This window comes from Gobio gobio (assembly GCF_949357685.1).
Source record: "Gobio gobio genome assembly, chromosome: 1".
Lineage (NCBI taxonomy): Eukaryota > Metazoa > Chordata > Actinopteri > Cypriniformes > Gobionidae > Gobio > Gobio gobio.
This window is the reverse complement of record NC_137097.1, coordinates 80,909,257-80,932,563: the sequence shown is the minus strand read 5'-3', so window position 1 is coordinate 80,932,563 and position 23,307 is coordinate 80,909,257. Positions and strand designations below refer to the sequence as shown.

Here is a 23,307-nt window from a genome sequence, read left to right as displayed (position 1 = left end):
TTAATCACGATTAGCAGATGACTTTAATGCACTAACGTTATATCTTGATGAGCAGTAGAAAAAATATAAAGGGATTTACGTTACCTTCTGCCGTCTGCTGTCCACCATTGGAAACTTAGTCTGTTCGTATTCATGTTTTTTCGTTCTCAGTTGACATCCCACAATCAAAATTCAAAATAAGATTTTAACAGGTTTAAATTGTCCATGCAATGCCATTAATAGACCGACGAAGCAGTCCTGTTGAAGATTAGAAGCCGCAATCGCGTCGCGTCCCCGCGAGCCACGAGCAACTCCAACGACAACGGGTGTATAATTCAAACTGAAGGCGCGCACTGTCATTGGCCAGATTTCTGGATGATGTTCAGATTGACCAATCACGCTCAAAAGAACACGGAAAGACAGCAAATAGCCTTGCAAATATAGAAAAAAACTTGTTTTAAACAACAGTTAGAAAATGTGTATATTTATTTTTATTTGCTGTTATATTTAATTAATTGGTCAAATGGTGTTTTGTGGTGTGGGCAGAGGCCTGGAAGTTTCAACCTGGAGAGCAGTGCAGATTTGTACTCTTTAAAAACAATTATTGTTTGATATTTAGTTTGCTATATATTTTGTTATATTTGTATCCAGAATTGAATGTAAAACCAGTTTGAATGTAAAAATACACCTTCACTGTAAAACAGAAAATTAAAGTAAAATATCTTAATTTAAATAAGGAAAAATCTGTAAACTAATAGTGTTTTCTCTAAAACCTCTAAAAAAGTTTTTTAACTTTATTTGACTTAAGATATTTGACTTTAATTTTACGGTTTTTGTTTTGCAGCTGTAGCTGCTGTTTTTTTTAGGTTTTTATTTTTACAGTGTAAATATAAAACTAATAAGATTTACTTTAAAATGACAGAATAACGTTAAATTGTTAGTATGGACATAAACATAAACCTTTAATATAATGAGCTAAATATTCTATTACAGTTGTTAATTTACAGATATTGTTTGTAATTTTGCATGAATTTGTTATTTATGAAAACAGAAAAATAATACAGTGATGTTCCTGTATAAAAAAAATGAGAATTACTGTAATTTGTCATTAATGATATAATCCTTAAAATAACAGTCAAGTTGTTTATTTAGATATTGTTTGTAATTTTACATCGTTTTAAACATAATTCAAAATTACAAGAAAATACTGTAAAAAACTGAAGTTTTTTTTGTAAAATTAGGATTATTTTTATTGGTTGCCTTATTTTTATTGGTAACCTTATTGGTTACACCTACATCTATTGTGAGTGGTGGATTTCAAACCTCAAAACGCCCCTTTTTTGCATCTTGTTAAAGTTAAGAATCATGGAGTGACACTTTTTGTGAACAGTTGCAGAGCTGAAAGATCTGCTTGTGTTTCTGTGTTTCTTGAGCAAGTGAATCCCTGCTCTTTTTTATTCCATATTTTTATTTTGAGCATATCAGTTTTTGGTGTTTTTAAAAAAACCTTTTCATTTTCCACATTTCATCTCATTTTTATTTAATTCTATTATTGCCTACAATTTGTAAAACTTTGCAAAAATTGTTTGGGGATAGTCTAAAATGTTTGGTTAATTATCCTTTGTTAATTCCATTACATTTCTTTGTTTATTTCATTACATATTTCGATTTTTTTTGTGAACGTATATGTTCAGACAGGGTTTTTATTTTGTACTGTTTTTATAAAAAATATTTGATTAAGAGACTCTTTTCATGCAGGGGTTTTAAGGCCCAGACACACCATTCTGATGGTTTGGCCCAGACCCAGGCAACGTAAACCAACCCCACAGTCGGCTTTAGTCATTGCTAGTTCAGTTTAGTGTTTCAGGGCCTTAAGAATTATTTTTTCTGTGCAAAAAGCTTGTTTGCTGTAGCCTACAGTAGACCAGAGATAATTCTCAATCCTGAAGTCGTCCCCTGCCCCCCCTCCCTCTGAGAACAGCCAGCACTAGTGTCAGTCATTAACATATGAAAGGTCTTCTTCACACCTAACAGTCTTCAGTCCGAGCACACCCAGCAGTGTTTCAGCTGTATATGTCCGTGAAATTTCACGGATTCCTGTATACGTCCGCATACGTGAGGTTTCCGGGTTTTTCTGGAAATATACTGTTCCGTGTTACTCTGATCCGCTTATTCCCACATACATCCGGTAAACATTCAAGATTCAAGATTCAAGAGTTTTATTTGTCACATACACAGTTATATACACAATATACATCTGGCAGTGAAATGTAAACAGGTCCGCTCCATGGACAGTGCAAATAACAGTTACAAGAAACACAAGGGGAAATTAAAATAGAAATAGAATAAAAATAGAATAAAAAGTATTAACATAAGTAGAATTATAAATAAACCAAGTAGGATAAAAATAGGAAATAAGATAAAAAATAAAAATATAAAAATATAAAATAAGTGGATATGATAAGTGAGATAGACTGTAGACTTAAAAATAAGTGGTTAACATAAATATATATATATATATATATATATATATATATATATATATATATATATATATATATATATATATATATATATATAAAGAAGTATAATGTGCAAATAGGAGTATGATGTGCAAACAGGTTTATTACAGGTTGTTACACAGTAACAATAGGAACGTAACACAGTAACAATAGGAACGTAACATCAAATTACACAGGAGTATACCATGCCCGGATAGTGCCGGATTTCAGTGTTTTCATGCAGTGTTATTTATTTTTTGTAATGGAAGTTATTTGTAAATGTAACAAAGTCATTGCTGTCCATTGTTCATTTTTGTAATGTATAGGCCTAAGTTAAAAATGAAACAAAGTTATATAGCCCACATTATTGTAATGTAAGTTACTTGTAATTTAACCAAAATAATACATTGCTTAATTTTATGTAACTTCAAATGTGTAGGCTAAATAAAAGAGAAGTGATTTTTCTGTACATTGTTTATTTTTGTAATGCAAGTTATAATTTGTACATTAAACAAATTCTTCTATACATTTTTCTTTTCATGTAAATTAAAATGTGTAAATGAAAATAAATTGGTCTATACATTACTTAAAGTACTTTTTACAACTATTTATACAATATAACTTAAGTTTAACATCAGAAACAACAGAAATTTAAATTAACAGCTAAAACAGAAGAAAACATTTGTATGTTGTTGTATTTTACTGTATATACCGCTGTAACATCCTAGAGCAGGGGTTCTCAAGAGCAGGGATTATACTAGATGGCGGCGCGAGTAGATCGCGAGGCTCTGGTTCTCTCCAGATTCTGCAATTTTGCTGTATTTTTCCTGTTCTTCTCGGGTCTGTTCGCACAGAACAGATGTGCCTTTACAACGTACACCCGCGCTGAGCTTTTGGATATTGGTTTGCGAATTTCCGATAGTTTTATGGACAATCTACAACTCCTTCCTGAGATCGCTAAGACACCGGTGACTCTGCACTCTACCCGGCCGGGCGGAAGTGCACGCAGAAGGCGGCGTGATCGTAAACAAAGGTGGGGGAGGCGTGGAGGAACGCGTGCTAAGCTAACGCTTACTCCTCATCGGCTCTCTTTACCCAGCATTTTCCTTGCCAATGTACGGTCGCTAGTGAACAAAATGGAGGAGATTCGACTCAGCATCACACACAGTAAGAAACTTTTGAACTGTAACGTCCTAATATTCACGGAAACCTGGTTAAACAGCGGAATACCGGACACCGCTATCGAGCTAGCGGGACGCCACACACTCCGGGCGGATAGAACATTAGATGGCTCCGGGAAGAGCAGAGGGGGCGGATTGTGCATTTATATTAACAAAGCTTGGTGCACAAACTCTGCTATTGTTGGGAGTCATTGTTCAGCTAACCTGGAGTTTCTCATGGTTAAATGTAGACCGTTTTATCTACCCCGGGAGTTCACCTCCACCATTATCACAGCAGCCTATATTCCACCCGATGCTGATGCCAAGCTTGCTATGAAAGAACTTCACGCAGCCATCAGTAAACAACAGACTGATCACCCGGAAGCTGCGTTTATTGTTGCAGGTGACTTTAATCACTCAAACTTAAAGTCAGTGCTACCCAAGTTTCACCAGCATGTTTCCTGCCACACCAGAGGAAACAAAACCTTAGACCATGTTTACACAAACATGGCGGGAGCTTACGTTGCAACACCCCTCCCCCACCTGGGTCAGTCAGACCACCTCTCTTTGTTTCTCAGACCCAAATATTCACCCCTCATCAACCGCGTGAAGCCATCAATGAAAACCATCAAGGTGTGGCCTGCGGGGGCAGACTCCACACTCCAGGAAAGGTTTCTAAACACAGACTGGAGTATGTTTGCTTCTCAAGCCACCAGTGGCGCTCACACGGACATTGACTCCTACACCTCCTCAGTATTGGATCATATCAATACCACCATTGACAGTGTTACAACCCAGAAACAGATCACCACATACCCAAATCAGAAGCCTTGGATGAACAGGGAAGTACGACTCCTGTTGAAGTCACGCAACACTGCCTTCAGATCAGGAGATGCACAAGCCTACAGTACATCCAGAGCAAACCTGAAGAGGGGCATCAAAAAGGCCAAGCACTGCTACAAGCTTAAGATTGAGGGACACTTTTCCAACTCTGACCCTCGACGCATGTGGCAGGGCATTCAGGCCATCAGTGATTATAAACCCACCCACTCCACCCCCGCAGCCACTGATGTCAACTTCCTGAATGAGCTAAATTACTTTTATGCTCGTTTTGAAAGAGACAACAGAGAAACTGCCACCAAGCTCAAACCCTCAGCTGACCACCCACCAATCACACTCTCCTCCACAGATGTCTGCAAGGCACTGAGCCGGATCAGCGCACACAAGGCTGCTGGACCAGACAACATCCCTGGCCGTGTTCTCAGGGCATGTGCGGAGCAGCTCGCTGGGGTTTTTACAGACATTTTCAACCTGTCTCTCGCCCAAGCAGCTGTACCATCATGCTTTAAACGCACCTCCATTGTGCCAGTGCCGAAACACTCCAGCCCGAGGTGCCCTAATGACTACCGCCCTGTAGCACTCACACCCATCGTTATGAAGTGCTTTGAGCGGCTGGTCCTGGAACACCTAAAAGACTCTATACCATCCACATTGGACTCACACCAGTTTGCCTACCGCAGCAATAGGAGCACAGAGGATGCAGTTTCCATGGCACTGCACTCTGTGCTCACCCATCTGGACAGTAAAAACACTTATGCACGCATGCTGTTTGTTGACTTCAGCTCAGCATTCAACACTGTCATCCCATCCAAGTTAATTGCCAAACTTGGAGACCTGGGCATCAACACTTCAATGTGTAACTGGATTTTGGACTTCCTAACTGACAGACCCCAGAATGTTCGATCAGGATCCACCTGCTCCACGTCCATCACACTCAACACTGGTGTACCACAGGGCTGTGTGCTAAGTCCGTTTCTCTACTCCCTCTTCACCTCCGACTGCAAGCCTGTGTATGGAACTAATTCCATTGTCAAGTTTGCGGACGACACTACGGTGATTGGTCTCATCAGCAACAACGATGAGACTGCCTACAGGGAGGAGATCCAGCACCTGGCCACATGGTGCGCTGATAATAACCTGTTCCTCAACACCACCAAAACGAAGGAGCTCATCGTGGACTTCAGGAAGGAGTCAAGAGGCACACACGACACCATCCACATCAATGGAATGGCTGTTGAACGTGTCTCCAGTTTCAAGTTCCTGGGGATCCACATCTCGGCGGACATGTCGTGGACGACCAACACCTCCAGCCTGGTCAAGAAGGCTCACCAGCGCCTCTTCTTCCTGAGGACACTGAGGAAGAATCAGCTCTCCTCGGCTATCCTGGTGAACTTCTACCGCTGCGCAATAGAAAGCATCCTGACCAACTGTGTGGCAGTGTGGTATGGGAGCTGCTCTGTTGCGGAGCGCAAGGCACTGCAGCGGGTGGTGAAAACTGCCCAGCGCATCACAGGGACTCCACTGCCTGCCATCGAGCACATCCAGAGGAAACGCTGCCTGCATCGAGCTCGCAGCATCCTCAAGGACTCCTCTCACCCAGCCCACAGACTGTTTTCTCTCCTGCCCTCCGGCAGGCGTTTCAGGATCCTCCGGACCAGGACCAGCAGACTTAAGAACAGTTTTTTCCCCAGAGCTGTCTCTTTGCTGAATTCAAACCCCCGTTGATCCACTTCCCTCATAAACTGCGAACTCTCCTACCTCACATCTGCCTTCACTTTGTTATTTGCACTACCGACTGTTTATTACAGTAACAACTGTTTACTTATGCATTCTGCACCACCATATCTTAACTGGATTATGCTCATCTGCACTGCCGACTGTATTTACAGTAACAATGTTTACATTTGCATTTTGCACCGTACTTCTAACTGTAATATGCAACCACTTTCCACTGCACTTTTACACTTTCTTTCGGATAGCTCTGTCCATAATTTATTGTACTAACTTAATCCACTGCTATATTCCTCATATTAGCCTAACATATTATTGTATACCTCTAACTGTAAAATTCTGTTCAAAGTAATAGCCGTCTGTATATTTATTCATAGTACATATTCACCTGTAAATTCTGTTTATAGTAATAGCCATCTGTATATTATATTCATAGTACATATTCACCTGTAAATTCTGTTTATAGTAATAGCCATCTGTATATTATATTCTAGTACATATTCACCCGTAAATTCTGTTTATAGTAATAGCCATCTGTATATTTATTCACTGTATATATTCATCTGTAAATTCAGTTCTGCTTATAGTAATAACCATCTCTCTACTTATACATATTTATATATATTCAGTACATTTTTATGTCCTGCACTTACGCAACCATTGTATATCCTGCACTTGCTGCTATTGCACTTCTGGTTAGACCTAAACTGCATTTCGTTGCCTTGTACTTGTACTTGTGTAATGACAATAAAGTTTAATCTAATCTAATCTAATCAACCCTGGTCCTCGAGGCCCACAGTCCTGCACAGTTTAGCTCCAACCCTAATCAAACCCACCTGAAACAGCTAATTAAGCTCTTCAGGATTACTAGAAAGCTACAGGCAGGTGAGTTTGATCAAGGTTGGAGCTAAACTCTTTAGGACAGTGGGCCCCGAGGACCAGGGTTGAGAACCCCTGTCCTAGAGCATTCTGAACATCCCTATAACCTATAACACGGTTCCTCAAATCTTACCCTGGAGGTCCAATGCACTGCAGAGTTTAGCTCCAACCCTAATCAAACTCACCTACCTGTAGTTTTCTAATGAACCTGAATACATTGATTAGCATGTTCAGGTGTGTTTGATTAGGGTTGGAGCTAAACTCTGCAGCGCATTGGACCTCCAGGGTAAGATTTGAGGAACCCTGACCTATAACAATCAAGTTGATCTTACCTGCAGGTGTAAGGTGTTAGGCGTTGCTTCAGAAGTCCTCGGCAGTGTCCTAAAACCAGCTCAATCTCAAGTTTGAGTGCACTGGGCAGGTAGCTTATATATATATATATATACTGTTATATCTAGGGCTGTTAATAGATAACAATTTTTAATAGCAAATAATTGCACCTTTGTTGTGCGATTAATCACACGGTTATCGTGAAATTAAGCATTTGCCATGTATCTTATTAAACATATTAATTTTGTCATAATTTGCTATATCCAAAATAAACAATCAGATTGAAGGGTGATTCAAACAAAACTATATTTTCTGCAAGCTTCAAGGATCACTGGAGACTCCAAAAGGACACAAAATAACAAAATATAAGGAGTCCATATAATTCTATTATATAATAAATGTACACACACCTAAGCACCCATGAAAAAAAAACATTACAGAATTCACACAACAAAGAGATTGTTTTCATTTTAGACATTTTATGTTAAAATTAAATGTAGACTAGTCAAGCTGCGATACCGACCAGAACCACACGGAGACGCCAAAAAAACTCCTAAATCAACCGCTTTGACGGAATAAACCTACGATTACTAAACACAACAACGTCGCTCACTACACTGCACCCATGCTCAGTATATCAGCTGCTCTGCTGCTCGTGCTCATCATCATCAGTTCTCTCTTAACAACAGTAGGTTAAGTCCGTGTACTGTTGGAGTAACTGAATAACTCCGGGACGCTGGTTTATTTCGAGCCAGAGGAAGAGTCAGACACTTCAAAAAGTTAATAACTTTAGAAATTTGTGGATTAGTGCTTACTAGACATGCAAACTGTTTGGAACGGTTCAGTCCGATTTGGTGAACTGGTTCGATCGGTTCACTCAAAAGAATGATTCGTTCATGAACTGGACATCACTAACACATGACAAATCAAACATTATCCTTCCTGAGTGTTTGTGGAAACAACGCGAATGTGATATGTGTAAGTAATCGAGAGCATGCACAATATAACAGTGCATCAATATAACATACTCTCACGTGTTTACTGCACGACACCAAAATTGACACGCAGAATACAACAGAGCTTGTGTTTTAAAGCAAAGCAAACGCTGGGATGAATAATTCACTAAAAACACGATGTGAGTATCTAATATGTGTGGTGTAATCAGCCTGGCCTTTGCATTAGCGCTGTTTTGGACTGTTTGAATGAATTCGATGTTTGGATTATGAACATATTTCATTACCTTTCACTGTAAAGGCTTCATTGGTGAGCAAGTGATGTAATCCTAAATTTTGTTTTGTACTAACTTTGGTAGTATGTATCTCATACTTTTTTCATAATTTTGTAATTTTTTTGTCAATTGGTGATTTGTGTTTTTGTTTCTTCACTAGGTGTCTGATCATTGAAAATGGATATCCCAGTGTGGATCTTATTCAAGGACACCAACCTTCAGCCCTCCAACTCCTTGCATTTGACTTCCTCTATTGGGATCATACTTGAAGGCCAAGTACTGTAGATGGACAACATGTAGGATCTCCCACAAGCAATGGTTCTTCATTTGTCTCATTTACTCATTAGACCTGAATTACCAGAAAGGCCTTGCAAACATTTTTGATTTCATACAGCATATCAATGGGGCAGAATGCCCTCAAGATGAAGGTACAGTCTTTGGCAAACCAGCTTTTTGGTTTAGAAAAATGTTTGTCTCGTTGTTGCAGACTTGGTGTCAGCATTTTTAGTATTGTCAGCTCAGTACATCATAGTATATTTTTTCTTATTCCGTTATCCATTAATGAAGGATAAAAAGTATGTTTAAATTAAGTGCGCAGAGATCTACAATTGATGTAGTTAGTAATTGTGTAACCATTACAGTAGTGTGTATTATTATTATTACCGGTTATTTTACGTCCTCACGTAATGATGTCATTTCTATCATCCCGGCGGATGAAAATACATTAAAACACATTCATATAAAGTAATTTGTGATCATAACTTAGTATAATAATAATAATAAATATAGCTGCAAGTAGGGATGCAACGATTATAGATTTTGTTGGTACGATTATAGTCTGAGGAATAATCACGGTTTCACGATTATTATGCATTCATTCATTTTTACAAAACTACTAATGTATAAAACCACATGAACACTCATTAGATTTTAAAGTGTTATTTATTGCTGATTTTTGAAATAGAAAGAACACAGAAGCCAAAAACTACAGCACAAAATAATAATCAAAATCTACATTCCTTTTGGACTTGGGGTAGAGAACTTGGAAATTATGGTAAAAAAGGATTCTGCAACAGTTGGTTGTTGAACTGCAGCTACAGCACCACCAGTTTTAAGCTAAAAGAGCATAAGAAAATTGAAAATAAATAATCCATACAAAGATGAACTTTGACTGGACTTAATAACAAATGACTATGAGTAATGACTTAAGTTGATTTTCAATATTTGATTACATTAACGATTATATTTCTATAATATTTAAGTATTATTATTAATATAAAACTAATATTAACTTTAGGGGGAATAAACTGAAATGTTATTGTCATTAATATGTAGTCATTTTAACAATCTTTTTAATAATTGAAGCGGCAGGTCAGATACCTGTGTCTCTTCTATACACATATCCTTTTCAATGATTCTTTTTATTATATCCATAACCTGAATAATCCAGGATAATCAAAATAAATATCTCTTTCTCTGCTTTCATATGTAATCTAGAGATGATTGTAATTCTGTGTGATTTTATACTTCTATATATTTAGTTTGAGGATGATTTTGTAGTTTTAAATCTAGTCTCCCCAGCTGCTTGGGTTGACCTCCAGCCAGGATGCATGGCTCACTCTCGTGAAGGATAGCTGTGGCGGTATCGCTGTTTGGGTATTGAGTGTTCTCTTGATAAACGGTCATAATCCCCTGACATTAACTAGAGTGTGATGCCCTAGTGCTTGTATGTGTGTGCGCTTCACATGTTCTGTGCAGGTTTGTTGGAGCTATCTGATCAGGGCCTGACCCCCCTCCCGACATGCAGGCGCCCTTTACGGCGTCCAAGGCCAATCTTGCCCTTCTGGGAGGGATGTTGCGACGAGCATCCTGACTAAACTACGCCATTCCGGCATATCTATACATGCGTGACAAATGTTTAGGCTTTTAGGTCTCTGTAGCCAATTAAGGCTTAGGCCATCTGTTATTGTTGATATAATCAATGTCCTTGTAACCAGAATAACTGGTGGGCAAAATTCTCTGTAAGTCAGAGTCTGGCCTGCGATTCCACGAGAGACTCTGACACTGGCTTCTGCTGATGAAACTGCAAACTATTCTTTAGTAAATATTTCTTTAATTAATCTAACTCCTGACTCTTGGTCTTCATTTTTCACTACTGGTCCTGGGTCCTAAACTGTTACCCCAACATAATTCATCTAATTTTACATGTGGCTTGAGAAAAGCATGTCTGTTATATAGGTTTGTCTGTTTGAAGTTTTAGTAAAAATGATGGAAAGAAACATCTCATGTTATACGCTAGGGGGGCGCTATTGCGCATCTTCTGAAATGGTGCAGACTCTCCAGATCAAAATAGACGAAGAAGAAGAAAGAAACGAACTCGCATGCAAGCAGATGCATACGTAAATTAACGCAATCATCAACATTAAACAGCATCTAAATCAAAACGTCTTAATGTTACTGAACAAAATTGCCAGGATGAGCTCTGGGGTGTTGATGTACTCAATCTACTCCATCTGTGTTTGAGCATCGCTCTGAATCTGATCTGTATGTAAACGTGATTTTCTCAGCTTTATGCTCAAAATTTTGCTTTTTTTTAATGAGACGTGCCCACATTCAAGTGTTGATTAAAAAGAATTGCATTAAGCTAGACTAAAACAGATTTTTATGTTTCAAAGCAGAGACTCTGTTCTTTCTGTCTATGTATTACATGTTCAGATATTCATACAATATTCAACGCAATGTTTCATTAAGTAATTTGCCACGCAATTTAACTCTGTTATTATGTATTACCTTTAATTGAGCGTGCAGAGCTGGGTGATGATCCCGCAGGTGCTGCATCCCTCTGCCATAGTTAATCTACGGTAGTAAAGCAGTAGCCTCCGTGTCTCCGATAAGCACGTCACTTAAACTGGCGCGCCGCTGGTGTAACCTTGTTTTCATTCTGTACAACAGAAACGCGGTGTAGTGGAACCTTTACGATTAATTAACCGTGACGTTTTTAAACGCGGTTAATCGTGAAACCGGTTAATCGCTGCATCCCTAGCTGCAAGCAGCAATACCGGGGCCAAGCGCAACAGAAGCAAACAAGGAAGCTAGCAGCAGACCAACTGAAAAAATGAGTAAAGACATTTGAAGCAAAAATTTAAAAAACCCACATTAAAACATTGAGTTGTATAGAGCCAATGTCATATTTAGTTTAATTATAGCGCCACCAAGAGACACAATCCTACCATTTTTTATTTGTCCCCGGAGTGAGCCCATACATGTGTGTGTGAATTTTGGTGAAAATATCTCATTTCATTTTTGGAATGAAATTTATATGAAAAAACACAAAAAAAATGATTGACACCTGAATTTGATTGGATTTTACTACCCCTTACTATCATTATTTTGACAATTGGGTATTAGTATATAGCTAGCGACCTATGTTTCCGAACTTCTGATGCTGTTTTTTTCTCGATTGGACTAGTGGTTTTGAAGATATCAGCTTATGTTTTATAAGCACCACGCTGAACAAACCATAGGCCGAAACCTGGCAACTCTGGTATCATTGGACTCGGCAAGGATTCAGGAGACCAGAAATGTTACTCCTATGAAAATAAGTCAACCACACCCAAAGTTATAAGCGTTTGAAAAAATAAATTCTCCACTAGGTGGCGCTGTTTCGAAACTTCTCAGGCTCCTTCAGGGCATCGTGGTGATGACCCATACCAAGTTTCGTAACAATCTGTTCATGAGTTCATAAAATACAGCATTTTAGCACATAATTCAAAATGGCCGACAGCCAAAATGGCCGATATGGTAAAATTGGATATCAGACGTTTCGGCATCATGTCCTGAATCTAATGAGACCTTTTAAGATGGGTATCGTTGGACTCGGCAAGGATTCAGGAGACTAATAAAGTTCCTCCCATGAAAATAAGTCAACCACACCCAAAGTTATGAGCATTTGAAAAATAAAATCCACTAGGTGGCGCGGTTTCGAAACTTCTCAGGCTCTTCTCAGTTTCGTAACAATCCGTTCATGTGTTCATAAAATACAGCATTTTAGCACATAATTCAAAATGGCCAACAGCTAAAATGGATGATATGGACATCAGGCGACTCGGCATGACATCATGAATCTAACAAGACCACTTTTATGATTTTTGGTCAAACTGTTCAAAAGTTATCAGCAAAAATAGCCACTTTTCATATCTCCGGACCAGTAGGTGGCACTGCACCGAAACGCTGCAAGTTGTCTCAGGTCATGCTTGTGATGAAATGTACCAAGTGTGGTCTGAATACAATCAAGCGTTGCGAAGATACAGCCTTATGCCTGTTTTTGCAAGTGCTTTGTAAAATGTGTTCACGTGTTTATCAAAAACAATTTGACGAATCAACTTGAATTCCATAACTTTTTGTCAGCACTGGCTGAAGATGATCTGGTTACATTTTTTTGCAAATTGGACAAACCGTCTAGAACGAGTTTGCAAAAGTAGGTTTTTGGGAAAATTCCAAACGGCGGGAAATTTATAATGGCGGGAAATTTATAATGACGGGAAATTACGTCATAGGGTGTGATCGAATCGGCATGAGCTCAGGAATCAGAAGGGACATTTTTTTTGTTTCTAGCCCTTAAAGGTCCCATGGCATGGCATTTTTCTATTATTTTATAGTGTTTCCTGAGGTGTACTTATATTGTTAGTATGATTTTTACATCATAAAATGTCATAATTTAGAAATAAAAGGCATTTTTTCTATACTGCTGTTTGCCCTGTGGCTGAATGCCCTGCTTCAAGAGGTGTGTCTGCTGTGAGACTTCAGTAAAAACGCCCACTGTTGTGATTGGCTGACATCTTTGCATTTTAAATGAGCGGAGGGGGCGTGGTTTAACGAGGCACGAGCAGGCACGAGTCTGCCAGAGACGGATGGACCTGAGTTCACTTCTCATCAGTTCTCTCAGCACGTCTCAGTTCAGGGTGAACTGTTGTAGTTACAGCATATACTTCAGGTTATTAGTTTATTTCTAGTCGGAGGGGCTGTCACATGTCAGAAAGTTAGTAACTTTAGTAAATTATGGATCAGCGCTGACTCGAGACGCGAACCGTTTAGAACGATTCAGTCCGATTTGGTGAACTGGTTCGGTTCACTAAAAAGAACCGATTCAAAAGAATGATTCGTTCGCGAACCGGACATCACGGAGACTGAGCGATTGCTAACAAAGTTATTTATAGTAACTACTGAGTTATGAGAGCGCTGTCAGTCAGTGCGAGTTTGTGTTTGTATCTGAGAGTTCTGAATAAACACGAGTCCCAGTCACACCGAGTCCGTCTTCATCATTATTACCAACTTTGTAACACATGCAATGTACCATTACAGCGAGATGAACGAGTTAGTAAGTGTTGAGTATAGCATTATTTCTAGATATGTTCCAATCATATGAATAGCCTCAGTGACGCGCATTGAGTAACGTTACACAGCGCAAACAAAGACACAACAGCAGTAATCGAATGTAATCCAGTTTATTGTGGGGAAAGCTGGCTAGCCTAGCCCAGATATGCTCACGCTTACCCTCCTTCTGCTTAATCTCACGCCGCGTTTGGTGCCTCCGCTGTGGGCAGATGCAGTACTGGGGGTCGGGGATGTTGAAGGCCGAGCTTCGGCGTGTGTGAGGTTTATCTCTAAAGATGTGGCTCTGCCGATGTTAAGCAGAAACTCCCTACTGTATGCACATTTAAGAACAGATAGACGTGACGAGGACGTACAAAAACACTGACTCACGAGATAGAAAACACGAAAACACTGTTCTGTCGGGAGAGAGAGAAGCCGCAGTGTGTGCACGAATAATAAATAATTAGCTACACATAAGAAATCACTGATCACAGATCAGAAGGAACTGAAGAAAGACTTCTGTTTTCATTTGTACATCCAAACACTGAGAAACTGCCAGCGTTCACTCGTTCACAAGTAATGATTTCTCCAGCGCTTGCAAGGGCGTGCCTGATTCTCTGGGCGGAGGAAAGGGAGGAAACCGCTCCTGCTTGGACGTCAAACCAGGAGACTTCAGGATTGGCTCATCTGGCCTGTCATTTTCTCAAAGGCAGAGAAAGACAGCCAGAACTCGGTTTTACACCGATCAACATTTCTATCCACTTGGGGACAATATTCAGGCTAGGGGAACTCATATTAATGTTGAAATACCTCATAAAATGAAAATTTCATGCCATGGGACCTTTAAGGTTCAAAAGTTATTGACATAAACATGAGTACAAATTTGGACAGGTGGTGGCGCTAGAGGGATTGAGACACCAAAATTGTTATGGTGACAGATCAGACTGTCCTCTATTAGTGTGCCAAATATCACAACTTTTTACCATACGGTTCTATGGGCTGCCATAGACTCCCATGGCGGAAGAAAAAGACAGGAACGGTTTCAATAGGTGCCTTTGCACCTTCGGTGCTTGGCCCCTAATAATAAGTATCGTCATCATCTTGGATAAGTTCTTACATTTACGTTTTGCAAAAGCACTCAATACAGCCACTGTGGTGCAAACGGGGATGTTTACAGGGATTAAATAAATGTATATTGACATAACATAAACTTACACAAGTCCTCGGTTCACCCTTGCTCGTATTATCAGCACAGCATCAGTTGTCCAAGAGAAACAGTTCAGTTCAGACGGAGCTATGCATGCATCACTTTGCTCAGTCTCTCAGCTCATCGGTTCTCAGTACTGAACATGTCCGAAAGAAACGGTTCTTGATTCTGTACTGATGATCAGAGAACTGCTGAAACCCTGGTCCTGGTTTACCGCTGTATCAGTGTATAAGTGTTACATTATAGGTACATTACTATTAATAGTAATGCGTTTATCAAAAATCAAAGATGGCGGCACGCAACTCAGTTGTTGAATGGAGCTCTGGCTTTGCTGGTATTTTACCACATTAAGTTATCATACTAATTACACTTTTGAAAACAACCTAAGCAAGTATGGGGGGGGGCACGATTGCACAGATGAAAAGAGTGGAGGAACAATTGGAATTGATCAGCTTAACGCTGAGAAACGTAACTAAACAGGAAGATTTGACGGCATTGAATGAGAAACTGTCAGCTGATATTCAGTCGCTTAAGTTGCTACTGACGAAGAAAGATGAGAAAATAGCTATGTTGGAGAAACGAATCGACGATCTTGAACAGCACACGAGAATGAACAACCTCATTATAACGGGCTTGGAAACGAAACACCGTACCTATGCGAGGGTGGCGGATCCAGTGGCAGGAGCCCTCGATGCTAGTGTACCGGAGACAGAGACCCAATCCCTAGAACAGCAGGTTGTTTCATTCTTGGTGAGCAAAGATATTGAAGTTCAGAGTGAAAACTTTTCCGTCTGTCACTTGATACCTAGAAAGAGTCATTCTACGATTCCTGGGCCTCCTGCCATCATTGTGCGCTTTGTGAACCACAAACACAAAGTCGCGCTGTTGGGACAAGGGGGGAAATTGAAGGGCACGGAAGTTTACCTCAACGAATATCTCACTAAGAAGAATGCCGATATTGCTAAGGATGCTAGATTACTACTTAAGAATGGAAAGATTCAGTCGACATGGACCCGGAACTGCAAAGTGTGGATCAAGACGAATGGATTACGACCAGAGGATGTGAAGGTTTTGGCGATACAGGAATTCAATCAGCTGGATGAATATAAATTAATTATCTCAGCCTCAAGAACTCTTGTTTTCACTGCTGCCGATTGTGACAGGGCGCATAGCTACTGTCACGGTAGCGATGCGCTACCTATTCCCGTTCACAAAGACTGAGTGCAAATGTTGCTTGTATTTGTTTGTATAGCGTGTTAATGAAAGTGTGAAAGTGACACGTGACGGCCAAGTATGGTGACCCATACTTGGAATTTGACCTCTGCATTTAACCCATCCAGTTAATGCACACACATTAGGAGCAGAGTAGTGAGTAGTTAACACACACACTGCAAACGTGTATACAAACACCCAGAGCAGCGGGCAGCCTTGTGTGGCGCCCGGGGAGCGATTAGGGGTTAGGTGCCTTGCTCAAGGGCACCTCAGTCATTTCCCACCGGTTCTGGAATCGAACCAGCAACCTTTGGGTTACCAGTTTAACTCCCTAACCACTAGGCCATGACTGCCCATAATGTGTTCTGTTAATCCTCATACTGTTTTAAATGAGCGGTTAATCTAGCCTTTCATCAAAACACCATAGTAATCCCGTAGCTTTCGTGTGCACACTTTTAACATCTAAATACTACGGCTATAGCTATTACTTTCAATACATATCTGACTGTTTAAAACCATGCCATTACTTCACAATCATAATTTGTTACAATAATCACGCAAAACATGTTTTGTTAATTATGTGTTTGTTTATTTAGTTTAAAAGGAACATAGCTTTGACATACCATCTTTACGTCTGACCAGCGACTCCTGTTTGTTTGTGTAAAGGAATTTTTGCTGCAATGGTGGGGGTTAAATAACGCTATGACTTCCAGGTCAATAGGAAGTGACCCGTAGTTTTGAGTTATTTTTGTTTAGCTGTTAATATGACTTGTGGCTTTGCCAAATGTTAGCTGAAATCATAGAAATGATATTCTGTATTTTTCTAATTTTATAGATGTAGCATTTCGGCTGTTTTTAAGCATTTATGGTCAGTGTTGGGGGTAACGCATTACAAGTAACTTGAGTTACGTAATAATATTACTTTTCCCAAGTAACTAGTAAAGTAACGCATTACTTTTCAAATTTACAGCAAAATATCTGAGTTACTTTTTTTCTAAAAAGTAACGCAAGTCACTTTTCACATTAATTTGACTGACAGCTCTCCTGCCCCCATGTTGAGAGTTGTGTGTAAACACAACCAATAAGTGCAGAGGTGTGTGTGTAAACATGAGGGTTATTGTAGTTCTAGACTAAATGTGAGCATTTATTTATCTCACTTGCACAATAAAGATTCTGTACTCCTCAAAATGAATAAAATCAGTCAAATACAAAATCAGAGTACTATGCAAACCTCCAATAATTAAATGTTAAATAAAACAAATATTTTTATGCATTTAATCTACCTTTATATTTAATTTACCAATGTCTTGCTGCTGAGCTTTGATGATGAAAATTACTAGATTTTTTGTTTTTATTGGTAAAACTGTTTTCTCCTCCTGCATCCTATTCTACCATTATCCAGAATGGCAGCAGAGCTGCGCCCTCTAGTTTTCATGCGTGAATTTGCCTTTTTACCTCAGCCTGGGGCTTATTATTTCAATTTTGGTATGAAGAGGTCTTTACAAAAATATGACTTTTTTTGTTATAAAAAACCAACAAAAACAAGCCCAGCCCAGGTGAGAAAAAGTAACGCAAAAGTAAAGTAACGCATTACTTTTCTTGAAAAGTAACTAAGTAACTCAATTAGTTACTTTTTAAGGGAGTAACGCAATATTGTAATGCATTAATTTTCAAAGTAACTTTCCCCAACACTGTTTATGGTTTGTTTACCTGAGCCACCCCTGCATTGTATTATTGAATTGGTATGTGCCAATTCCAGGGGTGCCTTCATGTGTATAAAAGACTAGTAGTTTCAATCTCTAGGGGAGGGTGAAGTGAGAAGACATAAGTCTGTTGATACCCTAAGTATAGTGACTTGTGTAAAGGTCAATTTCTAAGCAGCTGTAAAATTATGATTGTTTTTTTGTTTGTTTTGGACTCTCATGTCCATTTATTTTATTTACTAAATAGTATTTTTTTTTTCTTGTATATATATTTTTTTCTTTTCCTAATTTTGATTGCCTTTCTTTTGCCTTAATTGGGGTAAATAAAAAGATCCCATCTGTTAAAACTCATCCAACTTCTCCTGAGTGCTTACATCTACTCACAACGCCTCAGTCACATCTACCCTCAACACCGATGGATTGTTCGGATTTCTTGAGTGAAAGGATTAACCCTGACGTGTTGGTGAAATGTGAGTCCTTTTGGTGTGATGTCGTTCTTACAAGGTACTATCTTATCATTTCCTTACTATGACAACAATTGACTCTAGTTTCATAACAAGTGACTGCAATCACGAAGCACATGTAATAGATTCACGGACTCTGAACCCATTTGAGCTGGACATGGACAACAACTCTCGAATTTATGAAACCTTTTTTAAACCTGACTCTAATAACAATTATTTGAACTCTGTTAACTTGTCGTGTGAATATTATACCGAACAGCAGTTTAATTTCTTGTCTTGCTTGTCTCCTACATATTCTGATCAAACCTCGTTTTCCACGATTCTTGCGAACGCACGTAGTTTCAAAGAAAACTTCGATCACTTTAAAACCTTCTTATCTACCTTGTCACACTCCTCAGTTTTAGCATTTACGGAAACATGGCACCATAATGACACATCACACCTCTATAATCTATCACACTATAATGCTATTCACTCTTGTAGAGAAATGAAAAGAGGAGGAGGAGTCTCTCTGTACGTGTCTGATTCTTTTCATTATATTCTCAGAAAGGATTTAAGTAATGACTTCAACCTAACATTAGTAGAATCTCTATTTATTGAAATTCCTTCATGTTATTTATTTAAAGGGAAAAGCATTGTGATTGGATGTATCTATATGTAACCAAGTGGATGATTAGGATGGTGTACGGGGTGGGGCATATGTTTATTTTGTCCAATAAATGCCGCGAAGCCAGCAGGTGGCGCGACTGCCTGACGTTTGATTCCTTCCCGTCCCCTTCCGGTGTTGAGACCCTGAAGCGCCATAGCGAGAGAGAACCCCTCCCGACGCAAGACTGTGAGCGCGTGGGTGGTAGATGATCGCATGCAAGTCGGGCATGCCGGGTTTGCAGTGTCGGCAACAAACCGTATCACGCAGCGTCGTTAGTTTGAGCTATTGCGCCACATTTCTCGTTCACTCTTGGATTACGGCAGAGATCTTACTTTGTAGATTCTATGCATATGGACCTCTGATGTCTAGGCCCTGCTGTTTTGCTTATGCCTTACTTGTTTTTCATAAGTTTTAAGTTGATTATTATGAATTGTGTGTTGTGAAATTATTCCTTTTTGTTATTATTTGTTTTGTTTGTACCAACCGCTAAGGGTCTATTTGTATGTGCCAAAGGGGAACTTAACCCATCTTTCTATTTTTTAGGAACCAGCCTGTGTGGGAGTTTCCTCTTGGGGTCTTCTGGGTCTTTGCTCCACTGCATGTGGCGTGAGGTTTACAAACACTGCATGGGTATTGAGCGTGTAAAGTATTTGCAGTATTCACTACACCCTTTTTAAAATGTGTTGGCTTGTGTACACGTGTGGTGAGTGCTGTTTAAACTGTGGGTCTTTGGCCTAGTGACTTCTCCTCTGTTCTTCCCGCATGCTTGGTTTACCATATATGCAGACTGAGGGTCCTGATTTTAATATTTTATTTAACGACTAGACATCTCAACTTGTGATTTGAATATTCTGCCTATTCATACATTTTAGTACTAATTGTTAATAAAAGTGTTGTACTTGAGGGTCACGTCTATGTTCTTCATTTATTAGCGCGAGAGAACTTGTGTTGCTGTTTAGTTATGTCCGTGGGTATTAAAACCCCAGTGGCGTAGTCGGACCAAGTGTGATCATAGCTTGCCATCGGTTACATAAAGACCACCTGCTACACACAGAGCCGGCCCAAGGCATAAGCAAACTAAGCGGCTGCTTAGGGCCCCCTTGGCCACCAGGGGGCCCCCAAGAGCACATTAAATGACTTTTTGCTGCATGTCATTTTGATGATTGAAATCGCGAAATGGCCTTAAACAATTACTAAATAAACTGCAAAATGTTACTTTTTCTAATATATGCACGGATTGATTCTGACAGTTCTGCACAAGCTCGCAGTGCATTCGGACACTATTCGCTTGTTAGCCAGGGTTCAAAGTCCAAAGTGCGAGAAAAATCGGCGCTAAAATGTACTATTCAGTTGCCCGGTAACCTTTTTATGAATGGATGGACAGAGTAGGCTACAGCATATCTTCCAGTTTCTCAGTAAATGTTTTTCTGCAAGTGCTATATCGTCCCCTTGGAATTATAAATTGTGTAGTCTACATTTCGGAAGTTTATATTTAGAAAATAAAAAGGTTCTTTCTACACATTCGAATTGAATGCAAAAAAAATTAATTTTATTTCCGGCAAAATAAAAGCTCTGTTTAATGTTTGAAAGAAATCAACATTTCTTGTTTTTAAAAGAAGTCTCTTCTGCTCACCAAGGTTGCATTTATTTGATCAAAAATACAGCAAAAATATGAATTATTATTAATATGTAAAACAGCTGTTTTCTATGTGAATATGTAGTACACTCTAAAAAAAAAGATGCTATATAGCACTAAAAGTGGTTCTTGGCTCGTAATCATAGGGGAACCTCTTTAAGTGCTATATAGCACCAATCTTGGTGCTTCAGTGGTTCTTCAGCGGTTCTTTGGCTGAGGTGCTATATAGCATCGCTACCATATACAGAACCTGTTAAGATATGGTGCTATATAGCACCAAAAGTGGTTCCCCATGATTACGACAAATAACCACTTTTAGTGCCATATAGCACCATTTGTTTTAGTGTAAAGTGTAATTTATTCCTGTGATCAAAGTTGAATTTATCATCATTACTCCTATTTCAGAGAAATGCTGTTCTTTTGAACCTTCTATTCATCAAAGAATCCTGGGGAAAAGTGAGCATATTCAGCATAAGAGAAAAATTTAAACATCCCAGTGTGAACTGTAGTACTGTAAGACTTACCTTAAGGCTTTGAATATTAACACCTGACCACTCTTGTGGGTTTGCTACTGGTCCAATTAAAAACCGTATAGGGGTAAAAACATGACAGCCAGACTTGATGTAAGCAACACAGCTACAACTACTAACATTGATACTGGGTGTGCGAATTATCAAGAATTGACAATAGTCAATCGTATTGGTGGCACAGAGGGGCCCCCAAATAAAATTCTGCTTAGGGCCCCATAAGGGCTTGGGCCGGCCCTGGCTACACATATAAATACTTTCATTGATGCACTTGATTCAACCTTAGATATAATTTCAAAGGAACATAAGCTCTGTCTGTTACACGGTGACTTTAATTTGAATATCTTACATGCTGATCACACTGCTACACATGATTTTCTTAATACCCTGTACTCAGTAAATTTCTACCCTTTAATCACAAAACCTACTAGGGTTACCACTCACTCAGCTTCTCTTATAGATAACATTTTGTTCAACTCATGTGACTATAAAGTGTCATTAGGGCTGTTATGGTGTGATGTGTCTGACCATTTTCCAGTCTTTCAAATGATACATTCTGTTTTTGATTCTTGTACTACTAATAATGTGCATGTAAAATATCAAAATTTCTCCCTTAAAAATATTGGAATATTGAAATCAGCCATCAGCTCTATCATATGGGATGAGGTCATGTTGTTGCAGGATGCTATTAAAGCCTATAACTTATTTTTGACTCTTTTTTTCTGCTCTGGAATCCAGTTTTCCTCTGATAGGTGTGAAATCCAAAGTAGTTAGAGATAAACCCTGGTTTACCGGTGAATTGAGGAAACTATCTAGAAAGAAAAATCGGCTGTATCGCAAGTCTGTCACCAAGCCCACTCCTCATAACCTAGAAACATACAAAAAATATAGGAACCAATTCACAAGCTTAATTAAGGCGACTAAAAAAAGGTTTTATGCAGACCAGTTTAATCGTGTCTCTAATGACATTAAATCAACCTGGAACATTATAAATCAGGTACTGTGTCGTAATAGGAAGGCTGCATCTGCACCCACAGAGATGAGGGACTATGATAGGTGTCTATCAGACCCCATTGATATAGCTGATGGCTTTAATCATTTTTTTTACCAAAATTGGTTCTGATTTAGCACACAATATCCAGAAGACTGATAATGATCCATGTAGCCAAATAAATGGGCGGTACTCTTCCCTCCCTAATCTTGATCACCCAACTACGCTGGAGGTCCGAGATATTATTTTATCTTTAAAAAACTCAGCCCCTGGCCACGATGGCATTAAGAGTATCCTCCTCAAGGAGACCATTGATCATATTATTCAACCTCTTACTTATGTAATCTCTTTATCATTTCAATCCGGAATTATTCCCCAAGCTCTTAAAATTGCAAAAGTCATTCCCATTTTTAAATCAGGTGATATTAAGGTGTTTAGCAATTATCGTCCCATATCCATATTGCCCTGTATCTCTAAAATATTTGAGAAACTCGTCTACGAACGATTAAACAAACATTTAATTGTGAATAACATTATATATAAACACCAATACGGGTTTCGGAAAAAACATTCAACAGAACATGCATTAATACAGCTTGTAAATTATTTATCAAATGCCCTGGATAATAAAAAATTAGCTCTCTGTGTTTTTCTCGATTTAAGAAAAGCTTTTGATACTGTTTCACATGATATTTTGATTTCTAAGCTCAATAGATATGGAGTGGAGGGTACTGCCTTAGTTTGGTTCCGCAATTACTTTATTAATAGAGAACAATTTGTTTACCTCAATGGTTTCTTTTCTAAAACTTCTAAAATTTCATTTGGGGTTTCTCAGGGTTCTATTTTGGGTCCTTTATTGTTTCTAATTTATATTAATGATTTATTCCTTTGTTGTAA

At 39.0% G+C, this 23,307-nt stretch overlaps 1 protein-coding gene across 2 annotated transcripts in view; it reads left to right on the top strand.

The window, feature by feature from the left end:
* The window catches only part of LOC307126351 (GTPase IMAP family member 9-like), a 584,370-nt gene that overhangs the window by 33,349 nt on the left and 527,714 nt on the right, over positions 1-23,307 (top strand). Inside the window, exon 3 of one of the 2 annotated variants that reach the window (XM_079816817.1) lies at positions 8,809-9,802. The exons of the other annotated variant lie outside the window; for it this stretch is intronic. Coding sequence (XP_079672943.1) covers positions 8,809-8,816 — 8 coding nt within the window. The 3' untranslated portion in view covers positions 8,817-9,802. Of the gene's footprint in view, positions 1-8,808; positions 9,803-23,307 lie in introns of those variants that run through there. 2 annotated transcript variants of the gene reach the window in all.